Raw genomic sequence first — 19,155 nt, forward strand, 5'->3', positions numbered from 1 at the left:
CCTTATATATTGCCACTTCATTACATTGAGTTCATATTTGGAGGTGGGAAAAAGTGTTAAAAACCTTCAGCGCAGGGCAGACTTCTTAACAAGCTGCGCTTGTTACTGCTGTATTCTCAGTCTGCCCTGTACTCTCAGCAGCCTTGGCAGAGCTTCTTGCGCATGCAGCAAGTGCTGCCATGGCTACTCAGTATAAGTGTGCAGAGATAAAGGGGGAACACAGAAACCGAAACACTGAAGACGTTCGTGAATTTATTATGGTACAAGCTTTCGTGCAGGAGGTTGCAGGTACAAAAATATCTATGTCGTTGTTGTACATACGGTGTTTACTCGTATTGGACGCGCTCGTGTTGAATGCACCCCGACTTGAGCACCGAAATGCTGGTGCTTTTTCTTCCCGGCACATTAAACGCACCTCGACTTTAGTAGCACAGCCAGATCGTCTCGCGCAGGGGCAGCCAGCGTATCGCACTGTCAACGAGATGGAGCGCCTGGCGCTAGAGTGATGAACGACGAATGCGGCGGACATCGAGGGGTATTTCGTCCACGCTTGATAGAACAGAAGACCATTCGATGTGGGAGAATTGCGACGTTTGATTACGGGGAGATCGCCACGGATATCTCGGAATAAAACCGGAGTTAAGTGTATACCTTAAGTGTTGGGGTCCAATTTTCCGTTTAATATGACCTCCGATAATTCATTTTTTGTGTGTGCCTAATTTGATCGAATTCGAAGTTCCCGTCAAATGCCCATATGTTTCCATTGATAAAAAAAGTTCGTTATTTCGAACATTAATTATTTTGAATTAACCGAAAGTATGAGATATCGGAGTTGGAATTAACGCAAGGTCTGTATTTCTCACTGGGTCCTCTGTTTCATATGTAATCTATGTGCTATGTATCTATGTCAGTGAAAGACTTATGGTACGAGGGTGGTTCCATAAGTTTCCGGCCCGACCAACTTTTAATAGTCATAGAGACGAAACAAGTGTATCACTTTTCGACATAGTCACCCTTAACTTTGATGCACTTTTGACACCTTTCAATCAGCATTCTTATACCCTTGAAAAAATAGTCCGCAGTTTTGTCCGCAAAATGCTGGAAAACTGCCTCTTGTACCTCACTATCGTTTTGAAATCTCTGTCCTCTGAGATCCCTCTTCAAGTTTGAGAACAGGAAGTAGTCACTCGGTGCCAAGTCTGGACTGTAGGGTGGGTGGTGGATTTCTTCGAAGCTGCACTCCTTCAGTGCAGCCTTGGCAACAGAAGCCGTGTGGACAGGGGCATTGTCCTGGAGCAACCGGACACCTCGACTCTACCTGCCGCGCCTCTTTTCTTTGATGGCGTCTCGCAGTCTGTGCAGGAGTGAAGCATAATAAGTCGCATTCACTGTGGTGTTCCTCTCTTTGAAGTCGATGAGGAGGATCCCGTGACAATCCCAAAATATTGTTGCCATGATCTTCTTTGTGGATTGTGTGACCTTGGCTTTTCTTGGGGGTGCTTCTCCTGGTTTGCGCCATTCCATCGACTCCTTTTTAGAAAGGGGATCATAGTAGAGCACCATAGTCTCATCCCCTGTGACAATTGACTTCAATATTTCTTCTTCGTTCTCTTGACAGAGCTCCAAAAACTCTTTGGCACAGACGACGCGCTGTTGCTTTTGAACTGACAAGAGAAGTCGTGGCACCCATCTCGCACTGACCTTTTTCATGTGAAAGCCCTCGACGATGATGCGAAAACCGGTTGTTTTGGAAAGCCTTAGCCTTTCTGAGATTTCCTTCACCTTCAGACGCCTGTCGCTCAGCACTTCCTCCTCGACAAGAGACAAATTTTCTTGTGTCACCACTTCCACTGGACTACCATCGCGTGGATCGTCTTCAATCGACTCTCGCCCCAGTCGAAACTGCTTAGCCCAGTCTTTTACCGTTGTGTACGACGGAGAGGCTTCCCTGTACACGTTGTCCAGTCGCGCTTTAATTTCTCTAGGCGAAAGTCCCTCTTTTGTCAAGAATTTTATCACAGCGCGGTACTCGATCTTTTCCATTTTAACTGAAGAGTGCACCCTGCCTGTTTGAAATGCCGCTTTCCAACCGACAAAAGCATGGGGAGGGTTGAGGATGGTGCTCCGGCCCTCCAACAGATGGCGCCACGCGTCCTTAATTGCATTTTCAAATTTGCGCGCATTTTCTACCTTGGGCCGGAAACTTATGGAACCACCCTCGTATAAGCGCAATGCAATCCTAATACAACTTGTACCATTATTGCCTGTAAGTCTTCAGTTGGTATGCCTTTTTGGTTCACCCTTCTGTCTTCCCTTGTTCATTCCACTTTGTACAGACTGGTCGACTTTCTCCTGTTCCTAGAAGACGTGTTTCTGGTTGTATCTGTTATTCATGTTGTTTAGTTCCCCCTCTGTTTAGAAAACCTATATACAGGGTGTTTCACCCAACGTGATGCAAAATCTTTGTAGGTAGATTAAAAATCTACTTGTCTGAACGTTATGAGGTCAACACTATGTATCTCTGGGGTGATGTTGCCATGACTTCTAAGCGCTTTTATGAAAATTAATTCGCGAGAAATTGGATATTCCCACTTCAACTCCGAAATTAGCCAACTCTATCTCACGTTTTTTTTTACAGAAACAGAAAATGCATGCCAGATTTACTTCATTCTATTGCAAAATACATTTGCTGCTATAATGGGAATAGCCGGGAAAAAAAAATTGCGAAAACTGTTGTTGCAAATTTTGCAGTGCAGTGGGGTAAATCCGATGCGCACTTTGTTTCTGTAAAAAAAAAAAAAAAAACGCAAGGTTGACTGGGCTAATTTCCGAGATAAATTGGGAAAATTCAATTTTCCGTGAATTACATTTGATAGAAGTGCTCAGAAGTAATGGCAAAATCTCCACCGAGATAAATAGTGTTGACCCCATAATGTTCACACAATTAGGTGTTTAGTAGTCAAACCTTGTTTATTATGATCTTTGATATAATGGTAACTCCGATTTTACGATCAAATTGCTGGTGCTCATCAGCTCACCCATTTAAGTACATGTAAACAAAACATCGATATAACGATCATCGTCAAAGCGTTTGCTCACGTACAGCGCAAAGGCGCGGAAATCGATAAGCAAGATTCCATTTTTTTTCACTGAAAATAAATTAGCGTTGCATTTTCAAGAGCCTTAGCCTCCATGAGCATCAAAGCGACAATGCGGTGTGTTTATCCACGCATAACTGACGTGGATTACATGCGTGCGTTGCAAGGCGGGGGACTTCGAAGAAGCTCGTGAGATGTAGAGGGGGATGCTCCCTCTCCACATTGTTCTGTCGCCCTCAAGTTTTCTTCAGGTTTGCTGCATGCTACGATGGCGTCTGCGGTTCCTGGTTTGATGAGGAAAGGCATATGGCTTGACTCGACGCATTTTGTATCTGTTCAAATCCTGGCTGCGAAGTACCATGCCTTTCAAAATGTGAGGTGGCAGACAGAATTGCCCTTGGACGAGGCGCGTTCTAATGGACAATGCAGTTCCGATAGTGAGAATGATGATGACTACGGCACTGGATGACGAGCAGTGGACAAAGTCGTCGATCTCGAAAGGTGCAAAGCCTTATCTGGTATTGGCGGTTATGTTGTTCTTAGAAACACTTTTGACACACAGCTGCGTCAATTTAGAGCTATATAAAATGCTTTTGTGCCCTCAGCAAACGTGCATGTTCAGCGGAGCTCTAGTAGGTACCGAACCCGAACTGAACTGATGTGCCTGAACCGGTTCAAGCTAATAATTTTGGTTCAGCGGAGCTAAACCCGAACCGAACCAATATGCCTGAACCTGAACCGGACCGAAAAAAATATCTGTTCTGATCCCTGGTGCAAACGCGACCAGCACGGAGCGGTGTCTCATACTAATCGTTGGCAAAGTAAACAAGCTTCGCTGAAAGATGGAAGTCACTGAAAAGGTTAGCCAGCTATAGGACTCGAACCCACATCTTCTGGATTGCCGGTCCAGGGCTCTACCAATTGAGCTAAGCTCACACACCTCCCCAGCGACTTCCAAGGGTGTGTCATCTGAAGGGACAAACCAACCACTCTCTCACTTATCCCCCTTTCACTCTTACATTTTTCTCACTCATACACACAATCATACGACAGGATCGACGCAAGCGGCAACTGTTGAACATGAGAGAACTGATGTTCTGAGGCTGGAACAACATAGAGGGGACAAATACATACAAAGCCTCGCTGTTTTGAGGGGATCAATCAAGACCCTTCCTGTTCACTGCATAGCCAAGAAAAAGGCAGCAATTTGATGTTCGCAGGGTTCGCGATTGGGTTGGCCTTCACATCGCAAACGACCTTTATTAGAGTCACGGCTGAAGAAAAACCAGCGTATAACATTATTTTCTGTCCTGAGCTGTTTTGATGCTTGTCTATAAATAAATATTCTGGAAAGAAACAGCCTCTCATATGATGAAAGATGAAAGTCACTGAAAAAATTAGCCAGCTGTAGGGATCGAACCCACATCTTCTGGATTACCGATCCAGGGCTCTACCAATTGAGCTAAGCTAACATGCCGCCTCCAGCGACTTTCGGGGTGCATCATCTGAAGGGACGACAAACCAGCCACTCACTCTCACTCACCCTCCTTTCACTCTTACATTTTTTGCTCACTCATACACACATTCATACGACGGAAATCGACGCAAGCGGCACCTGTTGAACAAGAGAGAAACTGATGTTCTGAGGCTGGAGCAACATAGTTCGATCCCTACAGCTGGCTAACCTTTTCAGTGACTTTCATCTTTCATCGTTGATTTCTTAGGCAATTTGAGGCTTTGTTTGTATCTGTCCCTTCTATGTTGTTCCAGCCTCAGAACATCAGTTTCTCTCTTAGCCTCTCATATTTCCGCTATCGCATGACTGAATACGTGCGGCAAAGCCTAGCGACCCATGACGCGTCTCCGACGTAGCTAGCCTGTGCTGCAAACGCATCAAGCCCTCATTCAGAGTGGCTCCCTTGATTGCACTGTACTTTGTTGACGTGATCCCGAGCGGCTACTTTGCCAAAGCTCATATATAGCGATAACTCTGATATAGGATTGGAATTCGTGCTCTCTTCAGTATCGTTAGTATAAACAGGCTGAACTGTACGATTTTTTATCACATTAGGTGAAACACCCTGTATATGTACAACGGCGACATAGACATTTTTGTACCTGAGGAAGTGCAGCCTCCTGCACAAAAGCTTGTACCGTAATAAATTCACGAACGTCTCCAGTGTTGTTGTTTCTGGGTTCTTCAAACTACAATCTTGACTGCCCTTCAACGTCTTTGTGCAGACAAAGGAGGACTAAGAATGTGGTGGTTAGTGTGGGTCTCTAAAGCTTTTGTGGATTGCTACCAACCTTTATATTAACCTTTTGGTTGCTGTATTAGAGTTAGAGCTATAATATGTTTAATAGTAAGAAAGTATAATTTTAGGAAAAATTAGTGATTTCAGATAACTTATCAGGCAGATGCTGTTTGCTACATCAAGTTTTACGTGTACTTGAGTACTTTCGGGGTGCGATATCAACCAGAGAAGCATTTCTGGTTTTCCAAATTGATACACATGCATTCATGTTTTCTCATTGTAGCTCTTCAATACATATTCATACTACAATGAAAGTATAACTTGTATAACTGCTCAACTGTGTACACTATGTACGCATGTGACAGCAGTATTAGTTTTCTGTTTATTTTTTAGTTTTATTTTTGTGCGCATAAGCCAATTAATTACTAGAGGTATAATTGTGAGATTTTTGTTGTTGTTCTCATTGTTTTTAAAATTACAAATAGGGTCCTAAGTTTTCAAATGTGCTCCTTGGTGTGTGTGCACTTGGTTCTGGGTTCCACAATAACAGGGTTTCTTAGTATGCAATTTTTGTTATGCTAGTGCAGCCTGTTGACTTTTCCACAACTGACTAGGCTTTGTTGCTTGAGCACATACACGTAGTGTTGGTGTTGTAACTTTGTTTCACTGTGCTTCTTGATCAAAATAATCCTAACCCAAACCTGCCATGTTACAATCACAGCAATGTTTTTTGTGCTAGACTTCTGTTTAGGCTCCGTGCATGAGTCGACAGTCACGCCTGCCAGACTACTTTGAGGAAGCTGGGATCTCCCTTGTTTATACATATATGCATGTGCAGCATATTTGCTGACATACCTTACATCAATTTTTTGTGGTTGAACTAATTTTCGTCTAGGTGATGTATTGAAGAATACATAATTACCTTGCAAAAGTGGTAGCATTTTAGACCTGGTTGAGAGGCACTTGTTGTTATGCCTGGAACGAAGGCTTGAATCTATGAATATGTGAAACTCGTTTTCAATGTTTTGGGGGCCTAAATTCTGAGATGTTTCAAGCTTTGTTCCGGAAACGTACGTATGAGTAACGTATCTGCGGATAGATGCTGGATGCCATCACCTGCTTTTCCTGCTGATTTAGGTATCTTGTAGATACTTATACACAGAGTAAGGTAGATTGTCCCAAGATGAGCTCTTGTTGTGTTTCACAAAGCTGAAGAGGCAAAAGCAAAGTAGACAACATGAAAAAAGAATTTTTGAATGCGTAGTTTTTTAAGGCTTTGTACATCACATTTGATTTGAACAGAATATTGAATACTTGTATATTGGAAGGACTACTCAAAACTTGAGCATACTCACACATACCTAAATGTAAGCCTTGCTGTTATAACATTCATCCACAGCTCCTTACCACATAGGAAGTACACCTTACTCTAGTATAAAGATAAAATACTAATTGTACAACAATAATGTTTTAAATGATCATTTTTACACATACACACAAAAAGTTGACAATTCCAACAACTCTTTGAGGCTGTTCTTGTTCAACTATCAAACTGTTCAAGCCTCGATTTATGAACAGATAACGTTTCTCGAAAGTTCTTTCATAAATTGAGGAATTCATAATATGCGTTCACTTTTTGGAAATCGCGGGTTCATAAACAGAGGGTAAAGGAACAAGGGGATGTGTTTCCTCCCAGGAGGCACCGTTCGTAAAGCGAGGGAATTCGTAAATCGGGGGTTCGTAATTCGAGGGTTGACTGTACCAGCAGTGCCTGCTACTTCTACAGTCCTTCGTTTTCTTAATTTTGGTCTTCGAAGATCGGCAACTGTGTTTGACAGGTAGTGTACCTTGTTACAAGTTACAGGTACATTGCAAATGATTTTCACTCTATATTCTCTCTATGATAGTATGCAGCCAAGCAAGGTGTCAGTGTATCTTCAGCGTTCCTCAAATTAGTTGAGAGCAGGGATCTGTCACACTAATGACACTACGATTGGCCCTATGCACGGAGCACATTTTAATTGCTCCTAGGTTTATTTATCTCGAAACTTCACAAGAAGTGTGAGGTTATTTATTTTTCACACTGGTGTTAACTTGAGATGAGAAAAAGTTATCTTGCTCTTCAGGGACATATTATGAAAAAAATTGAAAAAAGGATTTCCATTGGGAGTGAAAGCAGCAGCTGTTATGTTTTACTTGAAAACAACGGGCTCATTGATATTGTTCTCAAGCTTGAGATACATGTTGACTCTTTGATCTGCAAGCAGAATGCAATACTAAGTAATATAAAGTGAAAAGAGTTGTGTTATTCTTGCTGATGCCAGTGTGCTCTTTCTCTCATTCTTGTTCCCTTTCCGAAACCCTGCACCTCATATTTCTGATGGGATCAGTTCAATGAGGTATCACTTTCGAATCACTCTTTCTCTTCCCTCATTCGTGTGCACCTCATGAGAATGTTTCATGCACTTATTCTATCTGTGCTTAATCATGTCGGCTTAAACTATAACTATTAAAGTCCGTATGCCAGTTTGAGCACCAGTTCAATTATTGATGGCCCCGTGTGCATGGCATTTGATACGGTATGCGAAACTAGTGTTAGACGAGAGTTTTAATTTCATTTTATGAAATGGCATGTGTTTTGGAAGCCCCTCTTTCACTAAGAAGGTAGTGTACTATCATATTCGTACACCTCTGTTCCACAATTTGCGTGCTTAACACTTAGGAGTTGAACTCATAAAAGAATATGGCACTAGCTTCACAGTGCTTATTTTCAATAATTTGGAAATTTCAAGACGTTTCTTTTGTGGTATAGTTCAGTTGTCAAAAGTGTTAACAGGTCTAGCATTTTGGGTGGTCCTATTTGAGATACGTTCTGATGAACTTGTATGTCTATTCAAACTATTGGTGGTAAGAATGGGTGGTAAGAATAAGAAAATGCTTCTGTGCTAGTAGTGAGTGAAGTTATGTGTATTAGAAGGTGCATACCTAGCTACGAATAGAGAAAGACGTGACAGTGCCGCACGTGTATTTGCCTAGTTTAGTCTAGCATGTGCTTACTTCTCTGCAAAAGTTAATGCTTTCACGTGTATGCATGCTCGTACAGAAAAGTCACAGGAAAAAAAAGTGCAGTAGGTATGTGCATTAGGTGTACAATTGCAGCAAACCCTCATTAACACAGTGTCATAAATACTGGGAAGAAATTTGAAATCAGAAATTTCAAAATTTTCGTGGTGCTCATGCATCGTAAAAATGTATTGATTTTGGCAAACTCAGTCTTGCAATGGAGCTGTAACACCACAAAATGGCCAAAATAATGCAAAATTGAAATCACTTTGCGCTGAAAAATATTGTGAATCAGATGGGACAATGGCCACACCCCCTCTCCTCGTGGAACAACTCTACTCCACTGCATTGTTGAACTTCACGAAAGAAAGCCATGAAGGTCTACCATTCATGGCTTTAACAAGTTCAGACGCGGGAGGAGTTAACACACTTTTGCACAGGGCTGTCATGCGAGGGTTGCTCACTGGATCGCAGCATGGCCACAGAGCAGCTGGAAACTTCAGTAACCATTAGCTAATGATCTGCTTTCATTATTCCATTTTATTTGCTGGCTAGATTTCTAGGTATCCGAATTCCATCCCTAACACTTTTCGAGTTAAGCAGTGACGAACACTATGCAAGAATTGAAGTTCACTGATATAAGAAAGCTTCAACACACCCGATATTTCGAGATACCTGTGTTCGAGTTAACGAGGTTCTGTTGCACATTTTCTTTACGTTGAAAACCTATGCACAGCAACACTATCATGCTGTACAATATTTTAAAAGGCGAAGACAATAAAGAGGCGAAGCTCAAAGAAGGGAGATATATACAAGTGAAGTGGTACAGAGTACGAAGACACAGATTTTTGGCTCTTTCTAAGACCAAAGTGACGAAAAGCCGTATTGAGGATGCTCCACTCATTTTGTATTACCTATCTTTCAACCACTCAAGTCAAACTCAGTTTCTACCTGGGTCATTCCAGCTCAAGAGTCCTGGTCGCGTGGCTTGACCATTTCTGATTTCCACGCCATAATGGCTGCATGCCCTCCTCATAATAGTTTTGTTTAACACAGCGCAGAATGGCCACTAGGCGGCTCTGAATGTCCCCGTCAGACCGGAAAGTGTGGTGTGTTTGAGCGACCGTGGAATGGTTACAACAAAACGTGCAGCAAAAATTTCAAGAGGTCCTTCTTGGACAAGGATAAGACTAATTGCAGCTGCATCCACACCTTGCCTGAGTAACCCGTTGAGCGGCTTTTGCCGAGTGAAAGGCCCTTGAAATGTGCAAAGTTTGGCATTTTTTTCTCTCGTAGCATGTAAATGCAGAAATCTAGAAACATATTATTTATTCTCTTCGGAAGGACCCATGCACTGCATTAAAAAAGCTTGAGGTCGAAGCGGCATGTAGGCGATAAAACAAAAAGAAAAAATGCAAAAGTGAGGGTTTCGGGCGGAATTTATTTATTTATTTATTTAGAATACGTTAAAGACCCAAACGGGTACAACATAACGGAGGAGTTGGGCGACAATAACACTGTAAAAACTGAAAAAAGTAACATGATCGGCAAACAACAAAAGAAACATCAGATATACTAAAAAAAAAGGAAATGCAACACTAAAGTCATCAAGACATAATGCAAAAAACCAGCAAGGATGTACACATATAGATCCTGTGAACAACAGTGTGAGAAAAAAAAGAACGTAAAGAAGAGTCAGGGGAGAGATAACAAATTTGTGATGGCCGCCTGAAACTGGGGATGATTAGTGAAAAGTGCTACATGGCGGGGAAGGTCATTCCAGAGTCTTGACAATTGGGGAATAAACGACTGGAAGCAGTAAAGGGTATTAGTATACTTATGTAAGCAAGCCTTATTTTCGTGATCATGACGTTCAGGTACGTAGGAAGGAGGTTGTAATAGAGATGTACTTAAGAAATGGTAGTGATAGATTTTGTGAAAGAGCGAAAATCCCGACTGGATACGGCACAACGATAAGGTAGGAAGAGCAAGGTCACTCTGAAGAGCGGAAATGCTAGTGTCATAGCCATATGAGTTAGTGACAAAACGAACTGCTCGATTTTGTACGTGCTCAACTGCAGAGGAAAGGTAGGCCTGGTAGGGGTCCCAGATAGGCGAAGCATACTCAAGTTTTGGCCGGATGAAAGTCGTGTAAGCAAGCTTTTTTATATGAGAGGGTGCAAGCCTAAGATTGCGTTGAAGGAAGCCAAGGGGGTTAGCGTCGGCGACAGTACGGGAAATGTGTTGGGACCATGAAAGGTCTGCTGTTAGTGTTACACCTAAGTATTTGTAAGATTTGGTGCGGACGAGGAATTGCCTTAGTTTGCCCAGAAAAGCGGAATTGGTGGACGTGCCTGAACGCTGAACCTTGCGCATTGGTGTTGCCCGACATTCGAGTAATAAAAACAGAAAATATCTCGAGGGTGTTTTTCGTTTAACTCCAGTGAGAATTTTTTTTAGCGCACCCTGGTTGCGAAGCGCTCGACGGTGCGTGCGACACCCCAAGGAAGCGTCAAGCCTACTTACAGGCTGCGTCATCTGTCAAGAGATGAGGTACCATGTCCTCAGATAACACGCAGTCGTTAATGAACTTATTAAGCCTCAGAACCGTTGTACATATGCTGTGAGCAAATGAGGTAATGCTCAAAATTTTGTTGTCTACAACAAGCTTTTGCCTGTAGAAAGGATGGGTTCCGTGGATAGCAGACAATAGAATGCGAACGGGCCACGCTCTTTATTACTGTTTGTGACGTAGTAAACACTGCAAGTTTATGTACACTGCCCAATCTCCCAGCAGGCAGATGTGCGTTGCCTCACACTAGAACAGTGCAGGTAGAACGGACAAGTCAGCGTGGTAGCGCGTGGCAGCAGAATCACATCGTCGTCGTCCACGGGCCGCAACAGGGCTTTTCTAGCCTCCTTATTTGATGCATCGCTTGTAACATGTTGGATAGAGACTGGGTCCAGGAACGAGAGTCAAGGACGGCAATCTTAAGGATAAATTCGTCGAAATTATCTTTGTGCCTTTCATCTTTCTGTTGTGAACTGAGAAGGAATCGGCCCATGTTCTCGACACCAGCACGTGCGGGTACTTAGAGGAATGCAGTTGGTAATGGTACCCACAAATTCCTCCGAAAGTTTTAGCGTCCAATCGAGCCCTCAACGATATAATGAACTGCTCCTCGCGCTGGAGCGTTGAAAAGTCAATGAAGGCGGCGCGCAATGTGCTGCAGTTCCGTGGTCCGAACGTAAACTCAAATGATACTTGCAGCAGCTGCACCAGCACCACTAGATGATGCCTCTGCCATGCGCACACGAGTCACTGCACTTCATGCAGCGGATCACAGAACGCACAACTAAAGAGCTAAGGTGTAGTTGCTTTCAATATCTCGTTCCTTTTGCTTCCTGTGAAGTCCTTGAATTGTACGTCACGCCCACATACCAAAAAGAAGTTTCAAAGCAGGAAAAAAGAAAAGAATACTCGCAAGCACTATATCTGGTATCACAAAAAGAAAAAGAAAGGAAAAGCATATGGATAAGTCCGTGTTCTCTGATGACACGGTACCCCTCCTCTCGACAGATAAGACCTGACTGAGCCTGTAAGTGGGTTTGACGCTTCCTACAGAATGTTGCGGGCACAGTTGAGCATTTCGCAACCAGGGTGCTCTAAAAAAATCCTCACCAGAGTAAAACGAAAAACACCCTAGAGATATTTTCCGTTTTTATTACTGGAATGTCGGGCAACACCGATGCACAAGGTTCAGCGTTCAGGCGCGTCCACCAATTCCGCTTTTTCCGGGCTAACTAAGGCAATTCCGCCCGAAACCCTCACTTTTGCATAAAAAAAAAAAAAATCGCGTAAGTGCCGCTTTGACCTCAAACTTTATTAATGCAGTGCATGGGTCCTCCCAAACAGAATAAATATGTTTTTAGATTTCTGCATTTACATGCTACGAGAAAAAATACCAAACTTCGCACATTTCATGAGCCTTTCACTCGGCAAAAGCCGTTCAACGCATTACTCAGGCAAGGCGTGGATGGGGCTGCAATTAGTCTTATCCTTGTCCAAGAAGGTCCTGTTGAAATTTTTGCTGCATGTTTAGTTGTAACAATTTCACAGCTGCTCAAACGCACCGCACGCGACTTTCGGAGCAGACTAGTGGCTGTTCTGTGCTGTGTTAAACAAAACTATTACGAGGACCACATGTAGCCATTATGGCGAACATTAAAGATTTTTTTCGCGGAAATCGGAGATGATCGAGCCACGCGACTGGGACACTTGAGCTGGAATGACCCACCTTTGTTACTTGTAGAACATGTGAGCATAAGCACATTACTAGAGCTGATCTGAATACACAATTGCATAGCTGCATGAGCTTTCATGCACTGCCTCCCACAGTTATTATAAATTGCTTGTTTTTAATGTGCTCATACTAGCTTTACTATATTTTTTCACATTGGCTGCAATACCGCTCATAGCCACAGTTGCTTTGCGGAGCTAACACTGAATTATTGGCTGCAATCTTGGGCTTGTGGGATTGACTAGCATTTGTTGAATGCTAAAGCACATGTACCAGAAAATACATTTTCTTGGTTCTTGTCAGTTTCTTTTCACTATGTTGCTTGCTAAGAATTTGTCTCTTGATCTGTAGAACATCTCAACACTTGTTGAGTCTCTCAAAGTGCTTATCCGATGCAACTGCCATTGCAGCTCCTGTTCACGAACAGGAAGGTCACAGGAAAACTCCTTTAAAAGAGCTGTCATACCGATGAGTCTCTTCTCCCACGTAGCATCCACCTTATTAGTATGCCAATACTTTTTCCTATGACCTTGTTGAAAGCCTGTTGCTGATCAGCCTGACGTGTACTTATCAGTGCAGCACACCCACTAATTGTAGTGATGCCCATGGGTTATATGGCTATTTTACTTTTTTGCCTTTTCCTGCAGCTTGTTCCAAACTTGGTACGTGTCCTCAAGAACCTGATAATGGCTGGATATTCACCCGAACACGATGTCTGTGGTGTCAGCGACCCATTCCTACAGGTAGGGCAGTAATCGACGCTGGGTAACCTTAGCTGTTTACTTCTACCCAGTTATGTGCCTCTGCCAATCCATTCTAGCAATAAGCGTTGGTCGGGCCGAGCTTTGCAGGAGCTTGGCTGATTAAGCTGTCCTTGCTTGAGTGCTTGGCCAACAAGCTTGTTTCTTCATTTCTTGGTACAGTATCCTGCCAATGTACCCTGGCAAGCGATTTGCCAAAAATTGGCTAGCCTAGATCTTGCCAACCTTTTGCCACACTAAAACTTACTTAAATGTATCTTATTTTAATCCTTTTTCCTTGGTATTCCACACACGACTCTGGATTCTGTTCGCAGCACAGTCTGTTATTGCATAAAAGTACCCAAGAGTATGTGTGGCACCATCAAGACATTTCTACTGTTACTGTGCAAACCACCTTAAAACTGAGAAGCTTTTCTTCAGTAGAACATACAGCACAGCAATTCAAAACAATATCGCTGCCTATACCACAGTTCAAGTTTCCATTTGTACAGGTTGCAGAGGCTGTAATTGTGTGCAGTAGTCTCCTGTCATTATAGCTTACACTACAAGTTACTTGTTCGCATCATTGTTGCATTGTACAATAAACAAGCCACATCATATCACTTAGTCCCTAAATAAAAGAAATTCAGAACAGTATCACTGCCAAGAACTGTCTGAAGAAGCTGCAGGCTGTAGTCTCATTTCAGTATAGCTTCCACCAAAAGTTGCTTACTCACATCATATGCATACCTCCATTGAAGTTCTTAAGTGAGGTACAAAAAACTGAGCAACTTAACCTATGCATGAGAGAATACTGGCATTGCAGAGAACAGTCCTGTCCAGAAACATCAGTGTCCTTGCACCAGTCTGACAGGAGCTGGTGATAGTAACGGTCTGGGGAATTGTTTGCGTTGTTAACCGGATGGTCCAAGAAATGATTTGTGACTTGAGTGTTTAGAGTGGAAGTAGAAATTAGCGCTGCTCTGTAGATGCACCTAGTTATTTGCCATCATTTGTGTCATTAATTTATATACCAAAGTTGCTCACATATCATGCTTGTACGTAAATAGGCAGTTCTGCACCATGGACCTACATCATGCTGTCATACAATCTGAAACATACCTCTTCCCATGTTCTTTAGGTGAACATCCTTCGGTTGTTGCGGTTATTGGGAAAGAACGATGCAGAGTCTAGTGAAGCAATGAACGACATCTTAGCTCAGGTGGCTACAAACACGGAGACGACCAAGAATGTGGGCAATGCTATCTTGTACGAGTCAGTCCTCACTATTATGGACATCAAATCGGAGAGTGGATTGAGGGTAGGTGTTTTAAGGTTCTGCATTTGATGTCTCTGGGCCATACGTTTCAACGTGGAATACATTTTTTTTTTTTTTTTGGGGGGGGGGGGTCTACCGAAAAGCGTATTGCCACAGCATCATGCAAAAGTGTCCTAAAAAGGCAACACTGCTAAGCTGTCAGTTCTGGTCTAGATTGGTCTGGTCTAGTTCTGGACCAGGGCTGACAGCTTAGCAGTGTTACCTTTTTGGCAGTGTTACATTCAATGGGAATCACCCTCCCTCCTGGAAGATTTATGGTTTGTTAATGGGCTTTAAAACTGTTAGTGTGTATTTGGAGTCATTGGTGTATCACATTACAAGTAAATTTCGTTTCTTCTTTTTTAATAAGTGCAGACTCAGTGTTTTTTTGTGGTGCTAAGGTCTTTTGTGGAATTATTATGTTTGTTGTATTGTGCGGGAACACAATTGTAAGTGATGTGAATAATTAATTGATTAAAATATACTTCTTTTGCTATTATAAGGAAGGTATTACCATTTATTGATCTTTTTTGAACAATATGACCAGTCTCAAACATATTCTTAAGAATGGACCACCTCTAGATACAGATTCTTCCAGTACGTCATGTATAATTGAATTAGAATGTACTTCCTTATGATGGTTATAGCATAGCATTGATCAGGAACCTGCAGAGTAGTAAGCCCATTGGGTGATTGTTCAATCAATATCTTCTCTCACTCCCCCCCCGACTCTGAATTCAGCAACAAGTGTAAGTGCTTTAGAAGTTTCAGCACATCCATTGTTTTTCTGTGTCTGCAGGTGCTGGGAGTGAACATTCTGGGCAGGTTTCTCTTGAACACTGACAAGAACATTCGGTACGTGGCCCTCAACACGTTACTGCGGTCGGTACATGCTGACTACAATGCGGTGCAGAGGCATCGGAACACTATTCTCGACTGTCTCAAGGACCCCGATGTCTCCATCAGAAGGTATAAAGCATTGTGCCTCTTAATAGTGGCTGCTACTATGTTGCTTGTTATCTGTATCTTAACATTGAAAGCATATTTATAACTTGCACACAGGCGAGCTCTGGAGCTGTGCTTTGCACTAATCAATGCTCAGAATATTCGGTCTATGACAAAGGAGCTGTTGGTGTTTTTGGAGAAAGCCGACCCAGAGTTCAAGTCCCTCTGTTCTTCAAATTTATTTATTGCTGCTGAAATGTGAGTGCATTTGCTACATCGTTTTGAATGTTAGACTTTGAAACAGTGTGGTTGTTAAACGTTAATGATAAATGTTAAAACAAGTTGGTCTTTTTCCTTCTTTGAATTTGTTGTGCCTCGCCTTACCTTCATGAGGAAAGTATTACCAAAAGGCATGCACTTTCCACCCTATGTGATTTGTGACATGAATGAAGAAGACTGGATATATACGGATCATGACAGCAATATTATTATTGACTACATTGTTGCTGTGTGGTACCTTGTAAATCATGTCCAGTTGTATGACCATTATGACATCGCAGTTGGTGCTGTTCCTCATTCGCCTGAACGAGTCATTGAAGTACAGAGTGCGTGAAATGTACGAGTGGCCTCGGGGTGGAAATCACATTGTGACACACATGAGGTGGACAACACAAAGATAAACATGAAAAGGAGACATTCATTAATTCCTAAGAGGAACATTTTATGAAGAAGTAAACTGTTTGGCATAATTACAATGCAATCCTGCTAATTTCAACTCTCTTGATTCAATCTTCCGAATAATTCTAATGGACGCTCTGGTCCCATGCTCTTGTCATGTGCTTGAATGGGGAAAAGCTTGCTGGTAAATAGAATGCGTGAACGTGCACAACGGTTTATTTGAAAAAGATTGTTCGGCCATGCTCCACAATGTTTTGGCCTAGCATGCCCTGGTTGCACGCTGCTGGCGTGTCAGAGACACATTTACTTATTAAGTGTTAGGTTTACATATTATTAGAGTGTAGATTTTCATGCAGATGTGTGTATTTGTTTTCTCGATATGGTTTCATATCTGATCCCCTTGGACATTGAATTAATGGGATTGCACTGTATTTGCATTCTCCTGAATATGTGTCATACATTTGTTGCTTGTTGGGCATTAGGAGCTGCTTTTCCCTGCTCTAGATTGAGGCCACATTAGATTTGGTTAAATATATTAAATCACCTGCATAGATATCTATGACCAACTCCCTGTTTTAACTTTAACTTCCTGCTCCAAATTCCAAGCTAAACATGCCAAACAAATTTGTCCATGAGAGTCCTTAATGCGGCTGTGCATCTTCCCTTAAGGTATGCTCCAACGAAGAAATGGCACGTAGACACAATGATAAGAGTTCTGACAACGGTAAGTGTTCTTTCGCAAACAAGAGGGAGTGTCATGTGTAAGAATATTTCTTATTTTGTATAGGCGGGCAATTACGTGAGGGACGATGTCGTGGGCAGCCTCATCCAGTTGATTTCGGAGACAACTGATCTTCATGCGTACACTGTACAGCAGCTGTGGCGACAGTTGGCAGATGACCCTACGGGGAAGCAGCCCCTTGTACAGGTGGGGTCCTGGTGCTTGGGAGAGTATGGCGACTTGCTGGGATCGTCTGAAGGACAAGATGCTGATCCTGTTCAGGTAAGGCAGAAGCAGTAATTGAGAAAGAGCGTTTAAATAGGCGATGAATTGATCCATAAGGATATTACCTGTTAACGCTAGACGAAGGGTTGCAATATACGGCATGAACCAGTCAGCTCCCTCTAGGAACAAACGTATACTGTAAAACTCTTTAATTTTGTGTGCTCAATTGTTCGTGAATCTGGCACAGGGCACATATTCGCAGCCACTAAAATTCACGAAATCTAGATGCTAAAGTTTGTGGCTTGATTGCCTGACTTTACAATACGCCTTAGATTACCCGTACCATATTTAATAACAGCGTCATTGCACATGCTTGTGGGGTAAAGCAGTTCAAATGCTGGGTGGCAACCAGACGTGAAAATAAAGTTTGCGATTGTAGCATTGTTTTCGAAGGGCCGATCCTTGCTCGAAATTTCCGCGTGCACTTGTAATTTGCGATTTTTCAATTTGGGGAAATTCGCGAAAATAAGGAGTGTACAAACAAATCGGGTTTTACAGTATGTGTGTTCCTGAGCTGCTAGGGAATGCCCATTGTTGAGGAGAATACGAAAAATAACCATTTGGTTCAAGCATCGTTACTGGAGTGGGGATAAACACGTAGCTAAATTCCGAAAAATATTTATGCAATTACTCAGGTTTTTGGAAGCACATGCAAAACTACCAATCTTGGTAGATCATTTGGCAATGTGTTTGCTTACTGGTCTCTGGGGGTTGTTTGGGACATCCCAGGGTCAATGATTACTCCGCAGGCTGCCCAATTTGGTGTCAGTCATGACATATAGCTGTCTCACAAATTACAGCTCTGAATCTTTGCACTAAAGTCCACGTGAATGCTGTGTAAGTCGAGCATTGTGTTTTATGCATAAGCAACGCCTTTTTTGTTTTTATGTATACTGTGATGTTGGCAAAAAAAATAATAATAGGGAGAGAAATATGTATCATATTTCACTTCACTTACAATGAAATAGACACACTGTGCCTCTCCTGTGGTCTCTTATGGTGTACATATGTCTGCGAAATAGTGTAAACATATTTTTATTCGCGATGTACTACTAATTTTCGCGAATTTCATGACCTCTACAAAATCGCGAAAAATTGTAGTCGTGAACACAGCTTTACATTTATCCCGCGAAAGGAAACAGCCCTGTAATCGCGAAATGAAATACGTGTACTTGCAAATAACTTCGCAAGTGACTGAATGCACAATTTGCTAAAATTAATACATTGCGAATAAAAATGTGTTCACAGTATTTAAGAACATATGTACTGTTACAACCAACATATAGCATAAGAACGTTAAATTATTCTTATTCATTTTTATACTAGTATCTGGAACTTTGTAAGTGTCTGTCTTTATTTGCCTCCTGGGCACAAACGAACAGAACTGCAAAAGAAGAAATTTCAGGTGGCATAGAGGTTTCTGTGGGAATGGATAAGTCAACTGCATCTGACTACAGCAGTCATAGATTTGTGCTGTCTGCCCGACGTAATGTACAGGAGCATGCGTTGTGTGTACTGTGAATTTAGAATGCAGATATAAATGCTAAAAGACATGCAGAGAGAAAAGATGTCCCACTAATTTTACAGCCATTTGTTGCTTGGTAACCGTTTTGTACTTACTTGAGGCACTTGCTAACATGGAAAATGCCAAGGCCAAAACAAGATGCTAAATTCCCACCAACTTTGCCATGAAATAAGTTGACATTTTGAACTGAAGTTGTTGCCTTGGACCATAAGAAGGGAATATATAC

General features: G+C 42.2%; 1 protein-coding gene across 3 annotated transcripts in view; it reads left to right on the plus strand.

The window, feature by feature from the left end:
- The window catches only part of LOC135378329 (AP-1 complex subunit gamma-1-like), a 77,344-nt gene that overhangs the window by 35,148 nt on the left and 23,041 nt on the right, over window positions 1-19,155 (plus strand). For all 3 annotated transcript variants that reach the window (XM_064611338.1, XM_064611339.1, XM_064611337.1), the window contains exons 7-12: window positions 13,365-13,460; window positions 14,599-14,778; window positions 15,575-15,744; window positions 15,838-15,978; window positions 17,068-17,122; window positions 17,186-17,401. In XM_064611338.1, the coding sequence (XP_064467408.1) occupies window positions 13,365-13,460; window positions 14,599-14,778; window positions 15,575-15,744; window positions 15,838-15,978; window positions 17,068-17,122; window positions 17,186-17,401 (858 nt within the window). The remainder of the gene's footprint in view (window positions 1-13,364; window positions 13,461-14,598; window positions 14,779-15,574; window positions 15,745-15,837; window positions 15,979-17,067; window positions 17,123-17,185; window positions 17,402-19,155) is intronic.

This window comes from Ornithodoros turicata, chromosome 1, assembly GCF_037126465.1.
Source record: "Ornithodoros turicata isolate Travis chromosome 1, ASM3712646v1, whole genome shotgun sequence".
NCBI lineage: Eukaryota > Metazoa > Arthropoda > Arachnida > Ixodida > Argasidae > Ornithodoros > Ornithodoros turicata.